This window comes from Microcebus murinus, chromosome 6 (genome assembly GCF_040939455.1).
Source record: "Microcebus murinus isolate Inina chromosome 6, M.murinus_Inina_mat1.0, whole genome shotgun sequence".
NCBI classification, from domain to species: domain Eukaryota; kingdom Metazoa; phylum Chordata; class Mammalia; order Primates; family Cheirogaleidae; genus Microcebus; species Microcebus murinus.
In genome coordinates, this window is record NC_134109.1 from 44,046,583 (window position 1) to 44,069,207 (window position 22,625).

The 22,625-nt window shown below is 43.1% G+C and overlaps 1 protein-coding gene and 1 pseudogene across 2 annotated transcripts in view; both read right to left on the reverse strand.

Moving 5' to 3' along the window:
* The window catches only part of SAMD4A (sterile alpha motif domain containing 4A), a 206,984-nt gene extending 204,973 nt beyond the window's left edge, over positions 1 to 2,011 (reverse strand). Inside the window, exons 1-2 of one of the 2 annotated variants that reach the window (XM_012757907.2) lie at positions 1,806 to 2,011; positions 1 to 623 (exon numbers count right to left, since the gene is read on the reverse strand). In XM_012757907.2, coding sequence (XP_012613361.2) covers positions 1 to 196 — 196 coding nt within the window. In that variant the 5' untranslated portion in view covers positions 197 to 623; positions 1,806 to 2,011. The remainder of the gene's footprint in view (positions 624 to 1,805) is intronic. The other variant, XM_012757906.2, reaches the window with a different exon arrangement.
* A 4,760-nt stretch (positions 2,012 to 6,771) lies between these two features.
* LOC109730486 (eukaryotic translation initiation factor 5A-2 pseudogene) lies at positions 6,772 to 7,372 on the reverse strand (annotated as a pseudogene).
* Positions 7,373 to 22,625: the final 15,253 nt, after the last annotated feature.

Sequence of the window (22,625 nt, forward strand, 5' to 3'; positions counted from 1 at the left end):
CAGGGCTGTTGGCCTCTCCCTCGAGGACGTGCAGCTCGGCGCAGTCGGCCAGCGAGTGCTCCAGGCAGAGCTGGAGGAAGCGGGCCTGGGTCTGGCTCACGCGCTTGAGCAGCGACAGCAGCGCAACAGTCTGCTCGCACTCGTTCCAGCCCTTAAACCAGCCCGCCAGCACCCCGACCTGGTCGCGAAACATCATGGTTAGGGGGCCGCCCTCGGTCTACAGAGCCCCCTGGGCGCCCCTGCCCGCCCCGCCCACCCCAAAGTTTGGCGGAGCCGCAGCCCCGCGGCCGCCGGAGACGCGATCCCGTTCCAAGGTGGCTCTAGTGCCCGGACGCTGCAGGTACTGCCCGGGCTCCTGCCTCTCTCGTCGGTCTCAGTTACGTTCCGGTGGTTCTGGCTGATTTCCCCAGAGACGATGACAGACAGTAGCACGGAAATGTTTCTTTAAAAAAAATAACGACTTTTAAAATATCCCCCACAAGGCACACAACTGAATGAAGAATGCTCTCTCTCTTTCCCCTTCTTGCAGCTTCGGGATGGTGATTTCCGACGTCCCGGGGTCTCCTCCCCGCTGGGCGGCAGCTCGGACCCTTCACAACCGCATTCCCGAGCGGCAATCACCACTGGAAGGAGAGAAAGAGCTGCAGTGAGACCTCGGCCAGCAACGGAGCGCGCCGGGGGGACGAGTGCATCAGAGTGTGTCACGGCGGGGGGTGGGAGCGGGGACTGGGGGCGTCCCGCGGAAGGTTGGGTCCCCCAAATTCTGGCCACCCCCTCCGCACCCGGATGCGGGAGATGGGCTATTCCCGTCCGGGGAATGGCGAGAAGCCTCCGGGTTCCCAGGTGCGGGAGGAGACCCCGCGGCTTCCTGTTGCTGCCGCTGCCAACGGCTGGTGCTCCCCGCACGCCCCACCCGGGGTGGCCTCGGGCTCCGTGCCTGCGAACGCCAGCACCAGCAACAGATCTTCCCCGCGCAGAAAACTTGCAATGCGGCTGCGAAGGGGCGCGGGGGTGGGGGTGGGGGCTAATGCAAAGCAGAGGCGGAGGCAGCGACAGCCCGAGTTCCTTCCTCCTCCTCCTCTTACTCCTCCTCCTCCTCCTCCCGGAGAAGCAGCCGAGCGGCTGCAGCTCCATCTACAGCAACAGCCAGCATCTCCACCGCCAGGCGCGCCTCTGGATTTAGGCCGTGAGCAGCCGCGGCAGCAGCTCGAGACAAAAATAAACTCTCCCCACCCAAAGCTCCGCGCCCTGCGGGCGGCGGCGCAACCCAGAGCCCCGGCTCCCCCGCGCCGCGCCGCTCCAGCCCACCCGGGAGCTCTCCCAGGGCCTGCTTCGCCCGGAGCGATCCCATGTGTGCGTGCGTGTGCGTGTGTGTGTGCGCGCGTGTGTTTTAGGCATCTTGCCGCCGCCTACGGGCGGGTCTGTCCGGCCCAGCGCCTGCCCGGCTCGTCCCAGGCCGAAGGCAGCACGTCCCGGGCGCACGCCGCGCGCGGGGACAGCCCGGGTCCGCAGCACTTCTTCCTCCGGCGGGCAGGGCGGCCCCGCCGGGAATGCGGATCAGCGCCGCCGGCACACGCCCCCCAACGATCGCAAAGAAGAAAGTTCGGCTTCGGGGGTTCCCCCAGTCCTATCGGCGTTTTGGTGGCCGCAGCCCGCGGGGAGGAGAGCCCAGCGGCTCAGCCCTCGAGGGGCGGCTCGCTCCCGACTTCTGCTTCCCAGCTCCCAGAACTTCTCGGGCCTAGGAGGAAGATCCTGGGGCGACGACCCCCAGTGACCGTCGGGGACGGAAGGAAGGGGGCGCTCACCTCGGTGCGGCTCATCCCAGCGGCTCGGGGCCCCACGCGCGGGTCCAGGGCCGCGGCGGCTCTCCGCGGGGTTAGGGACGCCCGGCGCCGGGGCCGCGGGCCATGCCGTCGGGGCGGGCGGCGCTGGGAGAGAGCGGCGCTGCGGGTCAGGGGCGCTGCAGCCGCGCTGCTGCTGTCTCCAGCGTCGGCTCGCGGAGGACTGAGCCGCCCGAGCCGGAGTTCCCCACATGCTACTGATTAACATACACCATTACATCATGGGCTTGGCAGGGAGCGCCCGAGCGGGGGGAGAGGAACCCGGGCGGCGGTGGCGGCGAGCGGGGGGAGCCGAGGGGAGGATCCCCGGACCCGGCGGGCGGCTGGTGGGGGGGAGGCGGATTCCTACGTGGGGACCAGAAAAGGGGGAGGGGAGCGGAGTGGGAGGAGCCGCGTGGCGCAGAGGGGTCGAGTTGGAGGAACCACCGAGCAGAGAGAAGTTCGGGGAAGGGGAGGGCCCTGGTGGATTTCCCCCCGCGGCTGCCTGCGTGTTCTGCAGGGGCCGGGGCACTCGAGCCGCCGGAGCCCGGGCAGGAAGGGACTCGGAGGGCGCTCGAGCGGGGGCGGTGCTGCCACCCGCTGCTCGTCCTTGGGAATGTGGTTTGCCGACTCGGGTGACCCCTCGGCCCTTCTGGGGGCCCGAGGGTGGCAGAGAGGCGTGGCCTGCGGGGCGGCGGAGACCTGGGATCCCTGCCGGTGGAGGCGGGATAGGTCCCGGGGCTGGTGAACGGGAAGGGCCAAAGAGGGCGGGGGGCATTGCGCAGGGCTGGACGTGCCAAGGCGCGGGGCTCCGTGCGGCCCTTGTCCGAGGGCCTGGGCCGATCATCCCTCGGCCCGGGTCAGGGGCTGGCGGGGGGCCTCGTGGCCGGCCGGGCACCTCTCCCGGGCCTCTCTCTCCCCTGGGGAGGCGGCTCGACTTCTGGGCCCCGTTCGGGAGCTATGCCTAGCGGGCGGGCTGCGGCTTCGGGCCTGGAGCGGAGGCTAGCGCCGCCCTCGGCGACAGGGAGGCGGGGCGAGGCCACCTGTCTGCACGCCTGTCTCCAGGCCCCGCAAACTTTACCTGGATCTGGAGAGTGCGCGTGCAGAGGCCAGACAGAGCTTCAGAGGTCTTCGCAGCGCGGGAGAAGATGAAAGGGTGCGGCGCCGAGGCGGAGCGACACAGGGGGTGTTGGGAAAGTTCCCACAGGTGGTCTCGAAAGTAGGGGATTGGTTAAAAGTACCCTAAAACCTAAAAATCGCTGTACTTCTAATTAGTGCAATATTCGCAAGGGGGGCTTACTGACCAAATCGGGGCTATATCTGCGTTTTCCAAAAGAAACACTGAGCGCCCCAACATTTTATTCAGCAACTTGAGGGTTTGTTTATACAGGAGCACTTCTGAGGAATCAGTGAAACGCATTCTTCAGACCCCGCCTTCCCTACTCTTGCTAATCCAGTATTTTGAGGATAGTGTATCCGAGATACTATTCCGCTAATTAACACTTTTGTTTTTCAACTCCAGCATGTGTCCCTGGAATATCAATGCTTTCTTCCTTCCCTCCTCAAAGTCAGTTTCTGTAGCGTATAGGCCGTGTCACACTTGAGACAGCACCTACCCATCCGTTAGAGTACTGAAAGGTCTCGTGGCGCTGCAAAAATTTAGGTGTTGCCATTAAAATAGGGTGTGTGAATTTTTAGAAAGTCCATTATTAGCCAGCCAGGAGAGGTATCTGCATAATTTAATGAGCATTTTGCCCTATTTAGAAAACAAGAATTCTGGAGTCAATGTTCTGTTTTTATTTTGTTTTATTTTTTATTACTGTAGCGGCAGAGAGATTTGATAGATCATTTTCTCCAAGACGTTACTAGCAGCTAGCTAGTCCTTAGTATAATAATAACTTTTATCAGTAAACGGGGAGGAGGGTTAGAGTACGGTCTACTACAGTGTATACATTGCTATAAGCCGCAGCCAGAGCAGATGTTCCCCCATTGGGGGCTTTTGGAAGCCCCCAAGAGTGAATTTGGGGAGGTCAGTGAAAGGAAAGTGAAAGAAACATAAATTTCATTAACTTGTTTATTGTCACCTGCGGCTTACTAAACGAACTAAAACTAAAAACAAAAACAAGACCAAAAAACCCTACCTCTTGAGGCAAATATTCAAGAACGCCACTTATGCCGATGAAAGAAAATCCTGACATCTACTGGAAGAGTGTAGTTCTTACAACTGCCTTTGACCTATGAAAAGATCTTGATGTAACTAGTTTTTGAGTTCTTACCGTTCAAGACACTCTTGAATAAGAAATACAAAGATACCCATGACATGAGTTACCAGTCTCCTTGCATTTGTGGGCTAACAATTCTGGTGATTTCTCTTGCCTCTGGGCAAAGGAAAGAGAGTGGAGATAAAATCCAGGGAAACCACCTCACTCTTCCCCAGAGTGAAGATACAACTCTGAAAGAAAGTAAGTAATACCATCAGCTCAATATAAGGTTTTTTTTTTGTTTTGTTTTGTTTTTTATCTTTAAAATCTATACTTCTATGTCAGAAGAATATTTACACTTCATATAATACTTAAAATGACATATTTATGCACAAATAGCTTTTGCCATTCAAGGCTTGAAGACAGAGATGCATTATTATAATTTGTATTCCCTTACATCACAATTGAAAATATATTTATGTGAAGTATGACAAGTTAGGAATAACAAGTGCATGCTAATAGAGAATTTATACTGTCAGAAAACTAGTATAGTTAGCAGGGGCCATATGAATGACCAGCAAAGTAACACAGATTAATAATTTTCTGGAATTCCTGTGGGTAACAATGTCAACCAGCAGCAAGTAAGATATGCATTACAGAATACTAAAACACTACAGCATTATGTAGTAGATTCTTAAATAGCATACTGGAAAGAATTTAGCCTAATTCCTAATTGTGCTTTAGATGGGCAAAAGCGAAAATGTTATACTAAAAACAATTAACTACAACCTCAATATTTCTTGTGCTTTAGAATTTTCCTCTTTGCATTTCTCTCAAAGCATCTTGCTTCTTCTCCAAGTGAGTTTTCTGAAGCCAAGATAAGATTTAACAGTCTGTAGAAATTAAGCAACTAAAACTTTGGGATCTTCTGTTCCTAACGCTATTTCCAGTGACTTATTAGATCAGTTACATCATCATATATGTTTTCCTCTAGGTTACAGGAACCAGAAGTCAAGGAATGAAGGAAGAGGTCTCAGAACCAGTCTTAAGAATCAAGGTATTACTGAGAGAGTGATTTTGTTCTAAGCTTCGTTCCAATATCATAATTGTTACTGAGTCAAAGATCCTCACACACCCTGTACCAGTATCTAAACTTCTGGAAATATTAATGTACATATGACTCAAAAGATTAAATAGAAATACAGTGGTGTCACCTAAAATAACTTTTAAAATAATTCAGCTTATAATTAATAGAATTATTTCCTAGTTATATTTCATACCAGTAACTGAATAAAGTCACATGATAATCAGAAAATTATATATACTTTAAAATAAGTTAAGTAACAATATATAAAGTAACATTTCTTCCATGATTCACTTTCATTTCATTTTAGAAAAAATATAGATAAATGTAACAAACATTCCAAATCAATTGAAAGTAAGAATTCAAGAAATCAATTAAAAGTTTTTGTCTAACAAATACTTTAAGGTAAAAAAAAATCTACTTAAAAATGGTTGGAAAGGAGTATTTACTAATAAATACCTACATGGCTGGGAAAAAAGTACTGCATAGTGTCCAGTAAAGCAGATCACTTCTTTTTTTTTTTTTTTTTTTTTTTTTTTGAGACAGAGTCTCACTTTATTGCCCAGGCTAGAGTGAGTGCCGTGACATCAGCCTAGCTCACAGCAACCTCAAACTCCTGGCTCAAGCAATCCTCCTGCCTCAGCCTCCCAAGTAGCTGGGACTATAGGCACGCGCCACCATGCCCGGCTAATTTTTTGTATATATATATTAGTTGGCCAATTAATTTCTTTCTATTTATAGTAGAGACGGGGTCTCGCTCTTGCTCAGGCTGGTTTCGAACTCCTGACCTCGAGCAATCCGCCCGCCTCAGCCTCCCAGAGAGCTAGGATTACAGGCGTGAGCCACCGCGCCCGGCCGTGATCACTTCTTTAAATGTCAGTGGGTGGAGGGGGGGAGGCAAAGCTTAAAAGCAAAAACACAACTAAAAAGCCACTTTTCATTTTTATGCTGACTACAAAGGCCTCAAATGAAAACTTATGGCTTTAACCAATTCTCTTTGCCATTGTCTTTTGTATATTCTTTACAATCTGACTTGCTCACTTTCACCCAACAGTTCAATATCCCTCTGTCAACCACAAAAAGATACTAAAACCACCACAGGTTATATTAAGTCTGCCAACAATTTGGCAAAGAATAGTATGACTAAGGTAATACATGTGGTTGCACATGGCCAACAAGATAACTATACTTTTTGATAGCATGATTTTTGTTTAAGGATTTGTGTTTGCCACTCACAAGCAGAGCTATGACAATTCCAATCCATAATCTATACATTTTGTGATATTAAATCTGAAATTAATGTAGAACAATTCAACTTCAATACCATTATATGCTACATTGTTTGATTTAAAACCCTGGTTTATTTGTCATTTAACTAAAATGCAGGAATGATTTGTTCAGACAAATCACATCTGCTGAAGCTATCTTGTCTGTTAGACTCACAAACTGAGAACCACAGGAACGTTATAGGAAAAAACACCTACAAAACTAAAAAATAAAAGAATCATACATCTTATAATTTTTTAAAAATTACCAATTGCCTGCAAAACTAACCCAGCACAACTTCAAAACAATTACAAAAAGAAATGAGGTTGCTTATGAAGGCCATAGCTTTGGTGACAACTTAGAACCAAACTTTAGATCTGCAGTTGATCCAGACCTAAATAGTTTGTTCATGCCTGATATTCCCATTTATTTGCAGGGTTTTATGGCTACAGCATATTCTTCACTCATTGCACACATGACAGATACCTGTACATCTTCACCTGCACTGTATTTTCCTTCTATTTGTTTGCCTAGTTCACCTTCTGGCAGTTTAAGATCCTCACGAACTTCACCAGTTTCTGTCAGCAGGGAAAGGTAACCATCTTGAATGCATATCAGTTGGTAATCATTTCTCTTAATATTTGGAACATCCATGTTGTGAGCAGAAGGGCAAATATCTTCATATTTTTTGCCAGTGAAAATATCAATTCCAACAAGGTGAACCTTGGCATGACCGTGCTTTCCAGTTTTGGAAGTTGACATCTCTACTATCTTGCATGGTCGTCCTTTGAGCACCACGAAGCCGTTTTTTGCGCAGGGCCGAGCACTGCATAGGGTAAGTGCTGGAAGCTCCAGCATCTCCAGTAGTGAAATCAATTTCATCTGCCATGGTGGGCTGGGGAGATGGTAGTTTTTCCATGGGAACTTTCCGCAGGCAAACAGCGCCTTTCGCCCGCGCACCCGTGCAGGTCCCGTACAGCTGCGGCGGTGGCGGCCGCAGCAGTTCCCTCAATATAAGGTTTTGTATTTAATGTGGATTTTTCCTATATGAACCTCTACCCAGTTATTATTGATAATTAAAAAGTAGCTACCAAATACTAAATATCCACATCACTTGGAAAAGGAATGAAAATATCATTTCATTAAAGAATAAAGGAGATATTACTATGTCTATGTTCACTATATTCTTATTTATTCATTTGAAAAATACTTACTGTGCTCCTGCTTTGTGCCAGGCACTGGGTTAGGCAGTAAGTATGCTGTGTACCTTGAACACACCCAGTACAGGCAGAGTACGCAGTGATGTACCTACAAAACTATACCTTCTGTGACTAAAAGATCAGATTCTCAAATGAATTAACAGGCTCCACATTATTTTTCTCTCCCCCCCCCTGGAATCTGGGAATGGAAGAAATCAGTGTTTGCTTAGTGAATAATACATTTTTTGGTCAAATAACTCAAGTGTTCAGATGTTTCAAAGATTACTAATTCCAGATAAATTGGTGATATATTTATAAGTCACTGCTTCAAAGGATGTCTAGGTATTATTTTTATCAATAAGGCCTCCTGAAGAGCCCATGTCTGTATATTTTAAATTCATATTTCTTCTAGCAGTAATAAGATAAAAGTAAACAGAAGAAATGTATTGGACATGGAAGCATTAGAACCATTATCTTTAATTATTTGCTTTATGTATTAGCAAAAATCTCTGCATAAGGGTAAATGACAACGAATAATTACCAGTCATTCAATAAATATATATTGAGCACTTATTCTGTACCAGGTCCTCAAGTTAAAATTTTTTTAAAAAAATTAGAAATGTTGTAGGCAGATGGTGTCTTTTATCTAACAAAAAAGGCTACATGACAAATATATAGAGAGAATTATTTAATATATAAAGGAAATATATAAATAACATTTTATAATTTCATTACATATTTTATATATATACATATATAATAGGAAAAGGTATGAAAAGATTTACAGCAAAATGGTAACTACTGGTGATTTTCTCTGTATGGTAGGATTTCTAAGGATTATTGTCTTGTTTCTCTATATTTTCTAATTTTTCTACTATAAGTAAAAAAGCTAAAATGAAACGAAACACTACATGATATCAGGTCTAATTTAAAATTAAATTTTAAAAGTATCCTAAAGAAACTAGACTGTAGAACTTAGATTTTCAACTCCCAAGAATTGCTTATGAGCCTATGTTGATTCTTACTTAGGTTTTATCCTAGACTCATTACTGGGTCTCCCTGTCTCAGTTCCGATCATTCTACTCTCCAGCTGAGACATTTTCTGTGGTTTCTGAATAGACACTGAATACATTGCAGGCTCTTTGGGCTGGTGTACAACGACTGCAGGATTTGGCCACTATCTGCTCTTCTGGACTTCTCTCCTACATTTCATTCACTGATTCATTCAACAGGAAGTGTTTATTGAGTACAAATCACTGTGCTAGGCAAATAGAGGATACAAAAGTAAAAGAAGTATGGTCTCTTCAGCCTCCAGTGGGTAGACCAAAGTATGCTCTTGGCATGTGTGTGCATGTGCGCACACACACACATCTGCACGCCCTGCACTAAAAAGTTCAATATGAAGTGGGTCAAGGGAGAGGCCAAGAGTGTTGAGAGATACTAGAAGAGGCAGCAATTCTTCTGGGAAATTAAGGAAGACATTATAGATCTGTTCCTTTTTGAGCTGGTATTCATTGGGTGAATAGTTCAACAGAGATAGGCAAAATTTAAACACTGATGACATCCAGTGGGAACCAGGATGTCTAGATACTGTCTGTATCAATACAGCATCCTGAGAACCCATGTTTGCGTATGTTAAATTCATATTTCTCCCAGCAGTAACAAGATAAAACAAGGAGAAGAAATGCAGGCTTTCCCAGACTTTGTGAGTAGTAGTATGCTAGTGAAAAGCAATCCTACAGTACAGGTACCTATTAAATTAGGTATATCTTTTTTTTTGGATTACCTGATAATCCAACTTTTAGGAATCTACCCTACTGAAGTAAAATCACTATTACTATAAGATAAAGTATACAAAAGTATAAATATAAACAAAAATGTTAATCCCAGAAGTTTGTAACAGCCAAACACTGGAATACCTATCTGTAGGGGAATGAGCAAATAAATTATGAAACCTCAATACTATGAATTTTATGCAACCTATTTTAAAAAGTGAGTTATACTTAAGAAAAACACATCAAAAACATAATATATTGATGGATGGTTAGAGGGATAGATAAATTAATATTTGATCAAACAAGTATAGCAAAATGTTAACTATATAATATAGGTGGTGAGTATATAGGTGTTCACTCTATAATTCTTCCAACTTTTCTGTTTGAAGGTGTTTATGACAAATCATTGGGGATAAAAAGGAATTATTCAGGTTTATATGTATTGGCCTAGAAAGATAAGTTTAAACATGTCTATGGTATGATTCAATTTTTGTGGTTAAGAAAGCCAGTTTCAGAGCAACAGCCTTGAGTCTCAGAACCCAGCCCCATCATTTACTGGCCCTGTGACCTTTTACAGGTCACTTCCTACTCCGTGGCTCAGTTTTATTGGTAACAAACATACCTCATTGTTATTCTGAGGAGTAAATGTTAATACACTTAATTTCTTAAAACAGTGTCGGGCATATACTAAGTATTCAATAAATGTTATTATTAACTATGATTGTTTGAGAGGGAAAAAGAAAGTATATTGGGTGGGAGGTAGCAAACCTGTGTCTCTATAAATATAATATAAACATATATGATGTGTGTATATATGTATATAGGAACTATATTTGTATGGAGTGGAGAAAGGACACACCACAAAGCATTATAGTTTGTTATTTGTTTTAATGTTTAATGTAACCCCATCAGGAAACAATCAGAGAAATACAAAACGAGGGACATTCTCCAATATAACTGGCCTGAAAAAAATGGTAGAAGGACTGTTCCATATTAAAAGAGACAAAAGACACATAGCAATCATATGCAATGTATGATCCTTGATTGCATCAAGGTTTGAAAAAAAAATAGCTATAAAAGACATTTAGAGGACAATTGGGGAAATTTTGAACATAGGCTGGGAATTAGCTGATATAGGGAATTATTATTAGTTTTGTTAGATATGACCATGGTATTGTGGTTATCAAGTAGAATACCTTTTCACTTTTTTTAAAGGACATTCATACTGAGGTGTTTTGGGTAGGGAGTCAAGATAGCTGCAGCTTACTTTGAAATAATTCAGCAAAAAAACTCACATACATAAATACATAGATAAAGCAAATGTGACAAGTTTTGAATCAATTGGTGCATTATACTGCATTATACATGAATTATTCTTTCTAATTGTATGTATATTTGAGATTTTCATGCTAAAATGTTTAAGAAGTTAAGTAAGAGCTTTAAAACACAGAACTGGGGTTTGTGAACAGCATTTGCAAAGGCAAGGAGATATGCAAGTTCTTAGTAAGTGCTGTCAGTGCTTTGGCATAAAGAACAAAGACAGGAATTGTAATACTATCAAAGTTTAAAGCAGTGTTTCTCAAAGTGGGGTCCTTGAGCCTTGAGCACCACAGTCACCCCAGGATCTTATTAAAAATGCAGATCCTCGAGTTCCTCTGCAGACACAGTGAATCTCTCCAGGTGTAGCTGAGTCTCAGTTGCAGTGTTACCAAACTTCCCTATTACAAGTTGCATCAGGAGCATTTATTAAATGGACAGATACCCAGACCCCTTGCCTGGTAATTCTGCCTCATTTGGGCTGGGACCTGAGAATCTGCATATGTAGCAAATACTCCAGGTCATTTTATGATTGGGCATATTTAGAAAACACTGAGCTGAAAACTGAAGAGCCTCAATGCGGAGTTTCCTAAACACACTTGATGAGAATGACCTGGGCTCCTGATGGAAACTTTCTAAATAGAATCTTCTGGGAGTAGGCATGGAAGCCCATATTTTTATCAAGAACCTCTGGAGATTCTTGACATCAGACAACTTGGGGAACATCAGAGCACAGTTATGCAAAGCCAGCTGAAAGAACAGCCTGTAGAAGCAACAGGTTTAGCCACAGATATGGTAACAAGAGAGTGACCGTTCAATGCCCATGCTGGCCTCTCTAGATGGAAGACAGCACCTCTGTCATTCGGTGGCATGCAGGGACATCTTTAACGTGTCCAATACCCACATTCCAGTCCCAAAAGTCTGATTAGAAAGTTTCTTACCACATGGGGAAGGAAGGAGGAAAACATGCTGGCAGGAGTGTGCAGGGTTTTGGTGGCCTTGGTAGGCAGAGTTTTCACTGTAAATTAATACTCTGTCACTCTGGATGCAGGCAGAAATCTCACAAGCTTGCTGAATGTGTGTCAACCCCTGAAAGATGGCCTAATTCTATTTTGAGTTAGTGAGTGAGTGAGTGAGTGAGTGAGTGAGTGAGTTTTAGCTTGCAAAGAGGAGAGCCCTGGTGAATTTGCTAGGGTAAGTGTGTCCCTTTGGAGGTTTCTAGGGAAACACCCAGATATCCCTCTCTCCAAGTGATTTCACACTCTATTTCCTCTTGACTTTTGCAGCATATTTAGAAAAAGAGAAGTGTCTGTCACTGAAGTGAGGTTTCTGGAGCAGTATTAGTGGCTCTCAGCTGGATGCAGTGGAATGCTGCCCTGCCTCCTTAGCACGCTGCAGGCGCCCAGCCCCTCCCTGGCCTGCGTTCAGTTCCTCAGATGCACCCTGCTCATTCCCTTCCCCAGCCTTTCACTCACTACTCCTGGAGAATCATGTCTTTCCTGCTCCTCGCCCAGCACTTCCAAAGCCTGACTCCTTCAGGCCCCAGCTCAAATGTCACCTGCTTAGAGAGGCCTGTTTAGACCACACTGTCTCAAGTAGAGGCCCCTTCCTTATGGTAGCACTTAACCACAGACAAATTATACTGCTTCTTCGTCTATTTGCCTCTTCATTATCCCTCTCCCCTTGCTGGATTTTAAGCCCCACGAGTGCCTTATTCACCCTTAGGATCCTCAATATCTCCATGAGACCTGCCACCTAGAAGTGCACAGTAAATATTTGTGAATTGAATGAGTCCCAGGGTTGGAAATACTCTAGAAGAGCCCAGTTTTAGTCCCCCATCGTGTACTTAAATACCCTCTAAGGGTTTTGAGACCCAGTCCATGGACAGGTACCCAGCCCATGAGGGTGTTTTGACCTAAACTGCAGCAAAACAAGACTAGCAAGAATAATGCTTTTTCACTGTTCTAAATTTATTCAATTTAAAGGACTTTATTCAGAGAATATGTTCTTCCTGCTTTGGGGGCATTAAAGTATATTCTACTAAATTGTGTTGATAGTAAGTGGTATTTGGCTGCTTAATGTCCTTACTTGGAAAATTAAAAAATTAGCAACTTCACTTGGTCTCCTGGTTTTTCTGGCCTATGACATTCAGAAGTTTGGAATCCACGGGTCTCACAGCCATCCCTCCAGGTGGCGATGTAGATGCTGCTGAAGTGGCCATTGTATCCTCATTTGGCTTTGATTGTTAAAGTGTGCTTTCTTTATGTCTTTGCTCTGTCTCTGTGACTTGCACCCATGGTGGCCATGGAAGTGTGCTGCTCACTCGTCCTTCAAGACAGTCTGCTATGGGTGGCAACCAACTCTAGCTGCTGCCTCTTTGGGTTCCCACTAGTGTCCATGCCAAGGCCAGGCTTCCCTGGGGATGCCCTCTGCACAGCATGAGGGTACTAGAGCTTGGCCATTCCTGACCAACGTGGGATTCTCCAAGGGCAGCCTTCGCTCAGGGATACCACATCTACTTAGCAAGACTTTCGCAGAACAGGGCTGTAGTCCTACCCAATCCTTATTCCCCTCTCTCCTTTCACAAGTATCTCACTTGCCTTTTCATCTGAAGGCTCCTCCTGCCTGTTCTTCCTCCCTCATATTTAACTTTCATAGGCATTTCCCCCCAAAAAAATGGCTCACATGTCTAACCTCTTCTCGGCATCCACTTCTTTGAAGACCTTCCTGAACTGACATGCTTATCCATTGGCTTAAAGCAACTCTGGGAATTGGACAAGGTATTTATTTCAGATGTGATCTAACCAGCTGTGCGACCACGGACAGGTTACTTAATCTATTGTACCATCTATAAGATGGCTACTATTGAAGTGCCTGACAGTGCCTGGCACTCTTAAATGATAATGGCCTGTCCCCACCCCACCCCCACCATGGCTACTATGAGCAAACCGCACTGTCTATTCAAAAGCTGTTCTGATCTACAAAAGAGCATTTTATATGTTCAAGTGAAAAGTGAGCCAAAGCACAGGTTTTTTTTCTGAATTTGCATATTTTAAAGGACCTGGAGGATTCCTAGGGTTGTCAGTACATGATGTCAAACAATCTAATGTAAAGTGAGTTGTAGTGCAGAGTCTGGCTTCCAAAGGGCAGATGACCAGGCAGTACTCTGGGAGGAATGGGGTTTAGGTGAGCTGGAAACACGGCCAGCAGGCAGAGAGACCATTTCTTGGTAGGAAGGAGACCGGCACAGGTGATTCTCTGGACTCTGCACTCAGGAAGGGTGCAGAACCCCTGACACGCACACAGTGAGAGCAGGTTATTCGGGTCTAGACATAGAAAAGGAATAGACTAGTAAAAGATTGGACTTGGGTGACTGAACAGAAGTGCCCAGGATTGAGAAAATGCAAAGACTGATTTGAAGTGAGCCAAGTTGGCATTTGTATTAGACACAACACTGTCTCTATATTTGCCACCAAGATCTAGTGTGTTTCCTGAAGAGTGGGTACAGCTATGAAAGAGTAGAGCCTATACTGAAAATATTAATATTATTAAAAAATAATTGTAATGCCCACTCTCATAAGCTGGCATGTAACTGGCATGTAACTTGGCACACAGTAGATACTTGATAAATATTAATTTTCCTTCTTGATAGGCACAAATTAGAGAGTGTTGATATGGTGAATGTACAGTTTGGGTCTGTCTCACGTGGAGAGATGCTTTATCACTCTTCAAAGACATGGTCTCTCGAAGCCATGTAAAAAGGCCTAGGACAGGATTGCCAGGGCTCAAATTGGGATTCAAGGGGATGAAGACAGAGATGGGGAGGACGGACTGCAGAACTGGTGACAGATGGAATGTGGGAAGGCTAAATCAGGAGTCAGGTCTGCTAAGATAGCAACAGTGCAAGGCAAGCTGGGGAAGGCCCAGGAGCCGTGCTTAGAGAGACTAAACTTGAGTTAAGATCTCATGATGAGGAACTCAGAAATATCTCAGTGGTGGCAGGGGCACACATTCAGGTAGAAAGCCAGTGTTCTGCTAGCCAGGGCAGAGTGGTAATTGCCTGCACCAATTTCCTGAATCCCTCACACATTTTTACACCAGTAGGGTCATAGCCTAATAATCCAAGCCCAACCAGAGCTACTGGCTGGCACAGGATAAACCTGGCCAGGTGGACCTCAGGTGAAGCACTGGGACTCTTGGGGTGCACGCCATGTCACCTGGCTTAATCATTCTTAAGTGTACATTTTAATGATGTTAAGTAAATTCACAATGTTGGGCAACCATCACCACCATTCATTTCCAGAACTTCTTCATCATCCCAAACTGAAACTCCATCCCCAATTAAGGAATAATTCCCCATTCCCTTCCTCTCGGCCCCTGGCAGCCACCATTCTACTTTCTGTCTCTATGAATTTGAGTACTATAGAAACCTTATATAACACGTTTGAAGCTCTTACTCGAGGGGGAAGGGGGGACATGGGCAATATATGTAACCTTAACACTTGTACCTCCATAATATGCTAAAAGAAAAAAAGAAAAAAAAGAAACCTTATATAAGTGGACTCATAGAGTATTTGACCTTTTGTGACTGGCTTGTTTCACTCACATGATCATCAGGATTCAACCATGTTGTGACATGTGTCAGTGCTTCATTCCTTTTTTGTTTTTTTTTGTCCCTAGCACCTGGCCCAGTGAGTGGCATGTATTAATAGTAAGCACTCAGTAAACTTGAGTAAGTGAATGAATATACACTTACCCCCATGCAGTGACGGGCAGTGAGTACTTCATTCCTTTTTAAGGCTGAACAATAAATATTCCATAAAGGAAACTTTTGAAGCAGCTTTCTCTAAAATGGAGTTAGATGAGAAGGGCTAACTCTGATTTTTCAAACATGTAAAGATACTGCCTTTAACTATTATAGTTGTAGTTCAAATAAAATATAAATATAAGCAAATGAGCCACAATTTCAACCACAAATGCAGATGGGTTCACACTTTTTAAAAATAAACAAATGTGTGAAGCATTAATGATAGCTTTTTTTTTTTTACAGTAAAACATCTCATAAGGTGGTGTAGATAAACTTTCAAATAAATACAGTCAGAAGGTTAAATGTAAGTATTACAGAACCACTCCTATTTCCAGGATTTATATAGGTCAGGATCATGAAAGTGGGACTTTAGGTCTTATGGAGGGATAACTTGCTCCCAGATTGGCATGAGAGAAAGAAAGAAAGTGAAAATTACTTAAACTTGAAGTCATCAAATACTTATTCTGACCTTGGTTTGATGCAAGAATTGCCTATATCTTTTTCAACTGAAAGTGTGAGGTTTAAATAGTTAAAATGCCAAAAAGTACAACTCTAAGGCCATGTTTTTATAACCTAACCAAATATAAGAATCCCTTTCCTCAATATTTTTAAAAAGCAGCCTCTCCATGATGACAGCATCCTACAATTGCTGGTACCAGCAGCTTCCTCCTAACCAAGCACTACTGTTGCACAGGATACATTAGAACATTAGAATAGATATTGATTAACCCCACATTTCCATGTCCTTGGGATGTTCCCAGTTAGAAAATTTATGAGAAACTGCCTGGTTACATATTTAAATTTTATTACAAGAATTCTCAGAGCACCTATTACACTAATGTTCATTGTGACTCCTCTGAAGAGTACAGTATATGGCAGTTCCTAAACTTACTTGAGTCCAGAATCCATATTTCACAGATCTTCTTGTAGCTCCATTGTTGCTTGGGCTATATTTTGGGCAATGCTGGGTCTGATAATAGGTTATAGAAAGGCAGTAAAAATGGTGAATGAATTTGGGAATTGTACCTACAGTTTGGTGTAAACATGCGTTTTTCAGGCAATGTAGGGAGGTGATTAGTGATAACAACCCAAGCTTCGGGCAAAACAAAACAAAACTGGGTTCAAATCCCAACTCTACCACCCAGTAGCTATATGATATGAGCTAATTATTTAACCTCATTTAGTTTCAATTTTCTATCTTGGTAAATTGTGCCAGACTTATAGGAGATAATAGCTAATTGTATTGATTGAAAGCCAGGCAGGAGACAGAAAACACACTAATTATTTTATCAGAGATTAACATAAGGAATTGTTAACTGAGAAGTCGAAAGGGGAACACGAAGGTATTAACATAACAGAGGTAGCAATTGCAGGAAGCAGCCACTGTCCACAGAGCTGGGGAAACAGAATAGAGCCTGAATTATAAAAATTTAGAAGTTTGCAAAAGGAGCCCTACAGAGCTGAAACCACTGGGGAAAGGGGGTTGCTGGGCTGGGGCTGGTGTCCCAAGTGGGGGCAAGGAAGCAGATTTGGCAAGAACTGCAATCTGGATTCAACTGCAACTGCCAAGGTGAAGATGGGAGGCTGGGGTGATGCTCACAGGAACACAAAGCAAACAAGAAGCCTACACAAAGAGGAAGGAGCAAATCCGTTTTTCCTCCTTTCTTCCAATTTCCCTCCATTGCTCTGATTTGCAAAGCCTCATCGGGAGCCAGGTGGCAAGGTATAAATGTGGTTTGCGGAGTCCTCGCCCCAGCATCACAAAACAGAATTCAGAGGAGTGAGTTTGGAGCTGAGAGGCAATAGATTCATCACTGGCACAAAGACAAAGAACTTAGAGCAAAGAAAACATCCTTCTCCTCTTCCTAATCTGAGTAATTGACTCAATCCTATGTCCGGTATGTATTTGCAGAATTTCTGTAGGACCTACCTATGATAAAGACAGAAGAAATTAAATGCCTGGAGGTTCAACTAATTAAAAACAAACAAGGTAGACGTCACATCATGTCTCAAACTTAAAATGTCTGAAACTGAGCTCTGATTCTACCCCTCACCCATCCCCAAATATATTTCTCCCTCAGTTTTTAAAAGTGCAACTCAGAAAAGATCGCTTCTCTGCTTTAACCCTCTGGATGTCTTCCCACTGCATAGAAAACAATGCCAACTCCTGCCCATGGCCAATGGGCCCGTCCTCCCTCCAACTCCATCCACATCGCTCCTTGTTTATTCAATTCCAGTCACACAGGCCTGCTCCTCTAACATTCTGAGCTCCTTTTCACTTTGAGCCATCGCACTTTGTTTCTTCTGCCCAAAATGATGCACCAGGCTCTAGATAAAGTTGGTTCTCTCTTTACCCCAAGGGCTCAGCTCAATTGTAGGCTCTGTAGAGAGGCCTTCCCTGACACCATGACATCTACAATTATCCCCTAACTTGTTTGTTTCCTTCATGGTGTGTAACACAAGCTGTGTTATCTTTTTTGTTTACTGTTTGTTAGTCTCCCCTCCCCCCCTTACCATTCACATGAGTCCCATGAGAGCAAGAACCACTAGTGTCTTGTTCATCCTGTATCTCTAGCACCAAGAACAGCAGCTAGCTCAAAGTAGACCTTCGAAGTATTTGCTGAATGAATGAATGAATGAGTGCTTGAATTAGTGAATGGTGTTCTGTGGGAGGGATTCAACATGAATAAGATAGTCTAATTAGAATAAGATAATCTAATGGAAAAAGTGTGCATGTGCTCCCAGGTTCACTGACTGTTATCATTCACTTTACTCAAGCCAAAGCATAAGAGTTATGGATCACTCATTCCCATGATCAAAAATCAAGTCATTAGGCTCTTACTATTCCCCAACTGGACTGCTGTAATAGTATCTTGATCCTGATTTTCCTACCTCTAGTGTTCCACCAGTTCAAATAGTAAACTATCATCCAAATTTGTGTATTTATTTATAAGTGATTGATAGGTTCTACAGCTAACCTAATACTAAAAAAACTTAATTTTTTTTTAAAGTGACAGGATCTCACTCTAGTACCCAGACTGGTGTGCTGGCTAATTTTTAAACTTTTTGTAGAGACAGGATTGCCTCAGTCTCCCAAAACGCTAGGATTACAGATGTGAGCCACTGTGCCTGGCCTAATTTTCTATGTAGATAAAAATAAACATGAGTTCCAACACCTTTCCCAGACCTCACTTTGTAGACTGTTACACTTTAGACCACTTCCAATACTGATATTTTAAAAATACAAACCTGATCATATCATTCTGCTTAAAATTACTGCAGTGGGCTGGGTGAATTCAATATTTGCTAACTGGTCAAATATCAGATGAGGGGTGAGGGGCTAGGAGGATGGGAATGTAATTCTGGAGGGTTGAGTAGTTGGGAAGACTGAATGTCATTAACTAGGAAAGGAAAATGGGAGACAAACAGGTTTTTGTAGGAAGATGTGTTCCTTCTTCCTACAAAGGTGCATGTGGGAAATACAGCTGGAAATATCCCTTAGCTATTGAGAAATGAAAGTTTGAAACTCAGCAGAATGATCAGAAATAGAGAAATAGATTTGAAAAGAATCAGCCTAGAGGTAAGGGCTGCATCGTAAGGGCTGATAACTAAGAGACAGCATGGACAGCTACCTCTTTGAGAATAGCAGGTCCATGCTTAACTCTCCAGCGTCTACCTTGCACTCTGCCAGGCACATCATGGGAACTGTGTTTAGCAACAAGCTACTGGTTCAGTGCATGATGCCTGAGGCTGTCAGAGAGGTAGGAAAAGCAGCAATCCATGATGGTGATAGCCACAGACCACTTGCAGCTGAGTGATGACTACTGGGCCAGATTCCAGACGATTGATTCAGAATTTTAAGACAGAGGAACCTGAGGATCTGCATCTTTACTTCTCCCCCAAAAGCAATTCTTAAGCAACACTGAAATGCAATGGAACAGGGTGACTCAGAAGCCAAGGGAAGTTTCCAGGAGGAGAAAACAGTTATGTGCAGAATCCTTCGAAGAGAGGCCAGGAAGAACGAGGAGAAAAGGCCACTGGATGGGGTAACTGGGAGCTCACTGGATATCCATGGGAATATCATTTAAGTAGAATAATGGGCATGTAAAAGAAGAGGTAGAATTTATAGTAAATAAGAGACAAGAAAACAAAAATGACTATAGTGTAGGGTTTTAGGATTAGTAGTGTCTAGTAGTGTCTTAGGATTAGTGTCCAGGCTTAGTAGTGTCTTAGGATTTCCTGGGGAACTTCTGACTCACTATGCCTAAGCTCTGATTTGTGATTCTGATAAGTACCAGCATTGGGGAATCATCGGTGGAGACTACTTTTCCAAGATGTTCCGAGATAAGGGAAATAGTAATAGGATGGAAGCTAACTAGGAGTCACAGGATTGAATGAGAAACAGGACCCAGGGAGAGTTTTCTTTAGTACTGTTAATATCTAGCATAGTTTGAGGCTGAAGGAAATAAGCTGGATTGAAGATACAAGAGAAAGGAGGCGTGCTAGTACTCTTTTGTTCTCTCAAGAACATCACTCCAGCACTTGTTCCTGTAATCTACAGCATTATCAATTTTCCCCTGTCTACTGAATTGTTCTCATGGGCATTCAAATGTGCTGCTCTTTTCTTAAAATTCAACACTGGTAAACCCATACCCCCCTACAGTTATCACACCATTTCTCTGCTCCTCTTTATAACAAAATCCTCAAACCACTTGTTTCTATTTGCTGCCTCTAATTCCTTTCCTCTCTTGACTTCATTCTAAATGGGATTTCACTGCACACATTACCAAAACTGGTCTTATCCAGGCCCCAATGACTGGTGCATTGCTAAACCTAAAGGTCAATTCTCAGATCTCATAACCTAATAGTATGATTTGATACAGATCACTCCCTCCTCTTTGAAATACATTCTCCACTTGGTGCCTAGGAAACTAAATGGTGGTAGCTTTAAAATATGGCTGAAAATTCTTTTATACTTCCATCAAGAGGTAGAGTCTATATCTGCTCCCCTTGAATCTGGATAAGCTTGTGACTCCTGTGACCAATAGGGTACAATGGAAATGATGCTATGTGACTTTGAAGGGTAGGTCATAATAGGCCAAGCCTACTGAGATCAGGCACAAGACAAGGATGTTCATTCTGCCTACATGTATTGAACATTGTACTGGAAGTTCCAGCCAGGGAAATTAGGCAAGAAAAATAAATGAAAGGCATCAAAATTGGAAAAGAAAAAGTAAAATTACCTCTGCTTTCATATGACATGATCTTGTATATAGAAATGTCTAAGGAATTCACTAAAAAACTATTAGAACAAATAAAAAAGTTCTGTGAGTTTGTAGAGTATAATAGCAATATCAAAAATTAATTGTATTTCTATATACCAGTAATAATTTTAAAGTGAAATTAAGAGAACAATTCCATTTATAAAAGCATCAATATACTTTGAAATAAATTTAATAAAACAAGTATAAAACTTATGCTCTGAAAACTATAAAATATTTTTAAAGAAATTAAGGACCTAAGTAAATCAAAAGACATTCCATGTTCATAGATTAGAAGACTTAATATTGTTAAGATGGCACTATTCTCCAAATTGATGTAAAGATTCAGTGCAATTGCTACCAAAATCCCAATTGGCTTTTTTCTGCAGAAATTGACAAGCTGATCTTAAAAGTCATACTAAAATTCAAGGTACCCAGAATAGCCAAAACAATGTTGGAAACAAAAAAAGTTGAAGGACTTTGGCTTTCCAATTTTAAAACTTACTACAAAATGTCCTATAAGTAAGAGAGTGTACTATAGCATAAACATAGACATATATAGATCAATGGAATAGAATTGAGTCCAGAAATAAACCTTCAAATTTACAGTCAATTGATTAGTCAACAAAGGAGCCAAGATAATTGAACAAGGAAAGAGTAGTCTTTTCAACAAACAGTACTGGGACAACTAGATATCCACATGCAAAAGAATGAAGCTGAATTTCCTTTCTCACACCATGTACAAAAATTAACTCAAAATTGATCATAGCTAAAACTATAAAAGTATAACTACAACTATAAAACCCTTAGGAAAAAAATATAGGTGTGAATCTTTGTGAACTTGAGCTAGGCAAAGCCTTCTTAGATATGACATTCAAAGTGCAAGTAACAAAAGACACAATAAATAATCTGGGCTTCATCAAAATTAAAAATTTTTGTGCTTCAAAGGGCACTATAAAGAAAGTGAAAAGACAATCCACAGAGTAGTAGTAAAAAACTATAAATCGTATATTTAAAAGGGACTTGTATTTAGAATATATAAAGAACTCTTATAACTCAATAATAAGTTGAATAACCCAATTTAAAAATGGCAGCCAGACATGTTTGCATGCACCTGTAGTCCCAGCTACTTGGGAAGCTGAGGCCAGAAGATCACTTGAGCCCGGGAATTTGAGGGGGCAGTGAGCTGTGATGACGCCACTGCACTCCATCCAGGGCAACAGAGTGAGACACGTGGAGAGGCAACATGTCCTAGCTCAGCTCAGCTTTTGTGTCATCACAGCCCAAGAACTAAATACCTGTGTAAAGCCATGAGATGATTCTGGCCCTCAGGCCTTTGAATCGCCCCCAGCCATTCAAGTCTTCCTAACTAAGGTCCCGGGTAAGCCTATCCATGTCATACCCTCTCCCAATACCTGACCACAGAATCTATGAGCATGATAAAATGGTAGTTATTTTACATTGTTAGAATAGACCACCATAAAGACAACCCTCCTTGTTTTCCTATCTCACTGTCTACTTCTCAGTTTATTGGTTCCTCCTTAATCTCCCTGAATGTTGGAGTATCCCAAGTGTCAGTCCATGGACACTTCCATTACTATGCTCTCTCTGGGAGATCTCATGCAGTCTTTTCGTTTTAAATACCATCCCGAAGTCCCCAAAATTTATACTGTCAGCCTGCATCTCCTCCCTAAACTCTAAGTTAGTATATTTACCTGCTTATTTCACATCTGTTTGGATTTCCAACTGGCATCTAAAACTGAACAAAATCAAAATTGCTCTTTTCCTCCAAAGTTGCTCTTTTTCCAATCATCTCTGTCTCAATAAATTGAAACTCCTAGCCTTGCAGCCATGAAGGCCTCTTCCTCTAGATAGTCACATGGCTCACTTCCTGG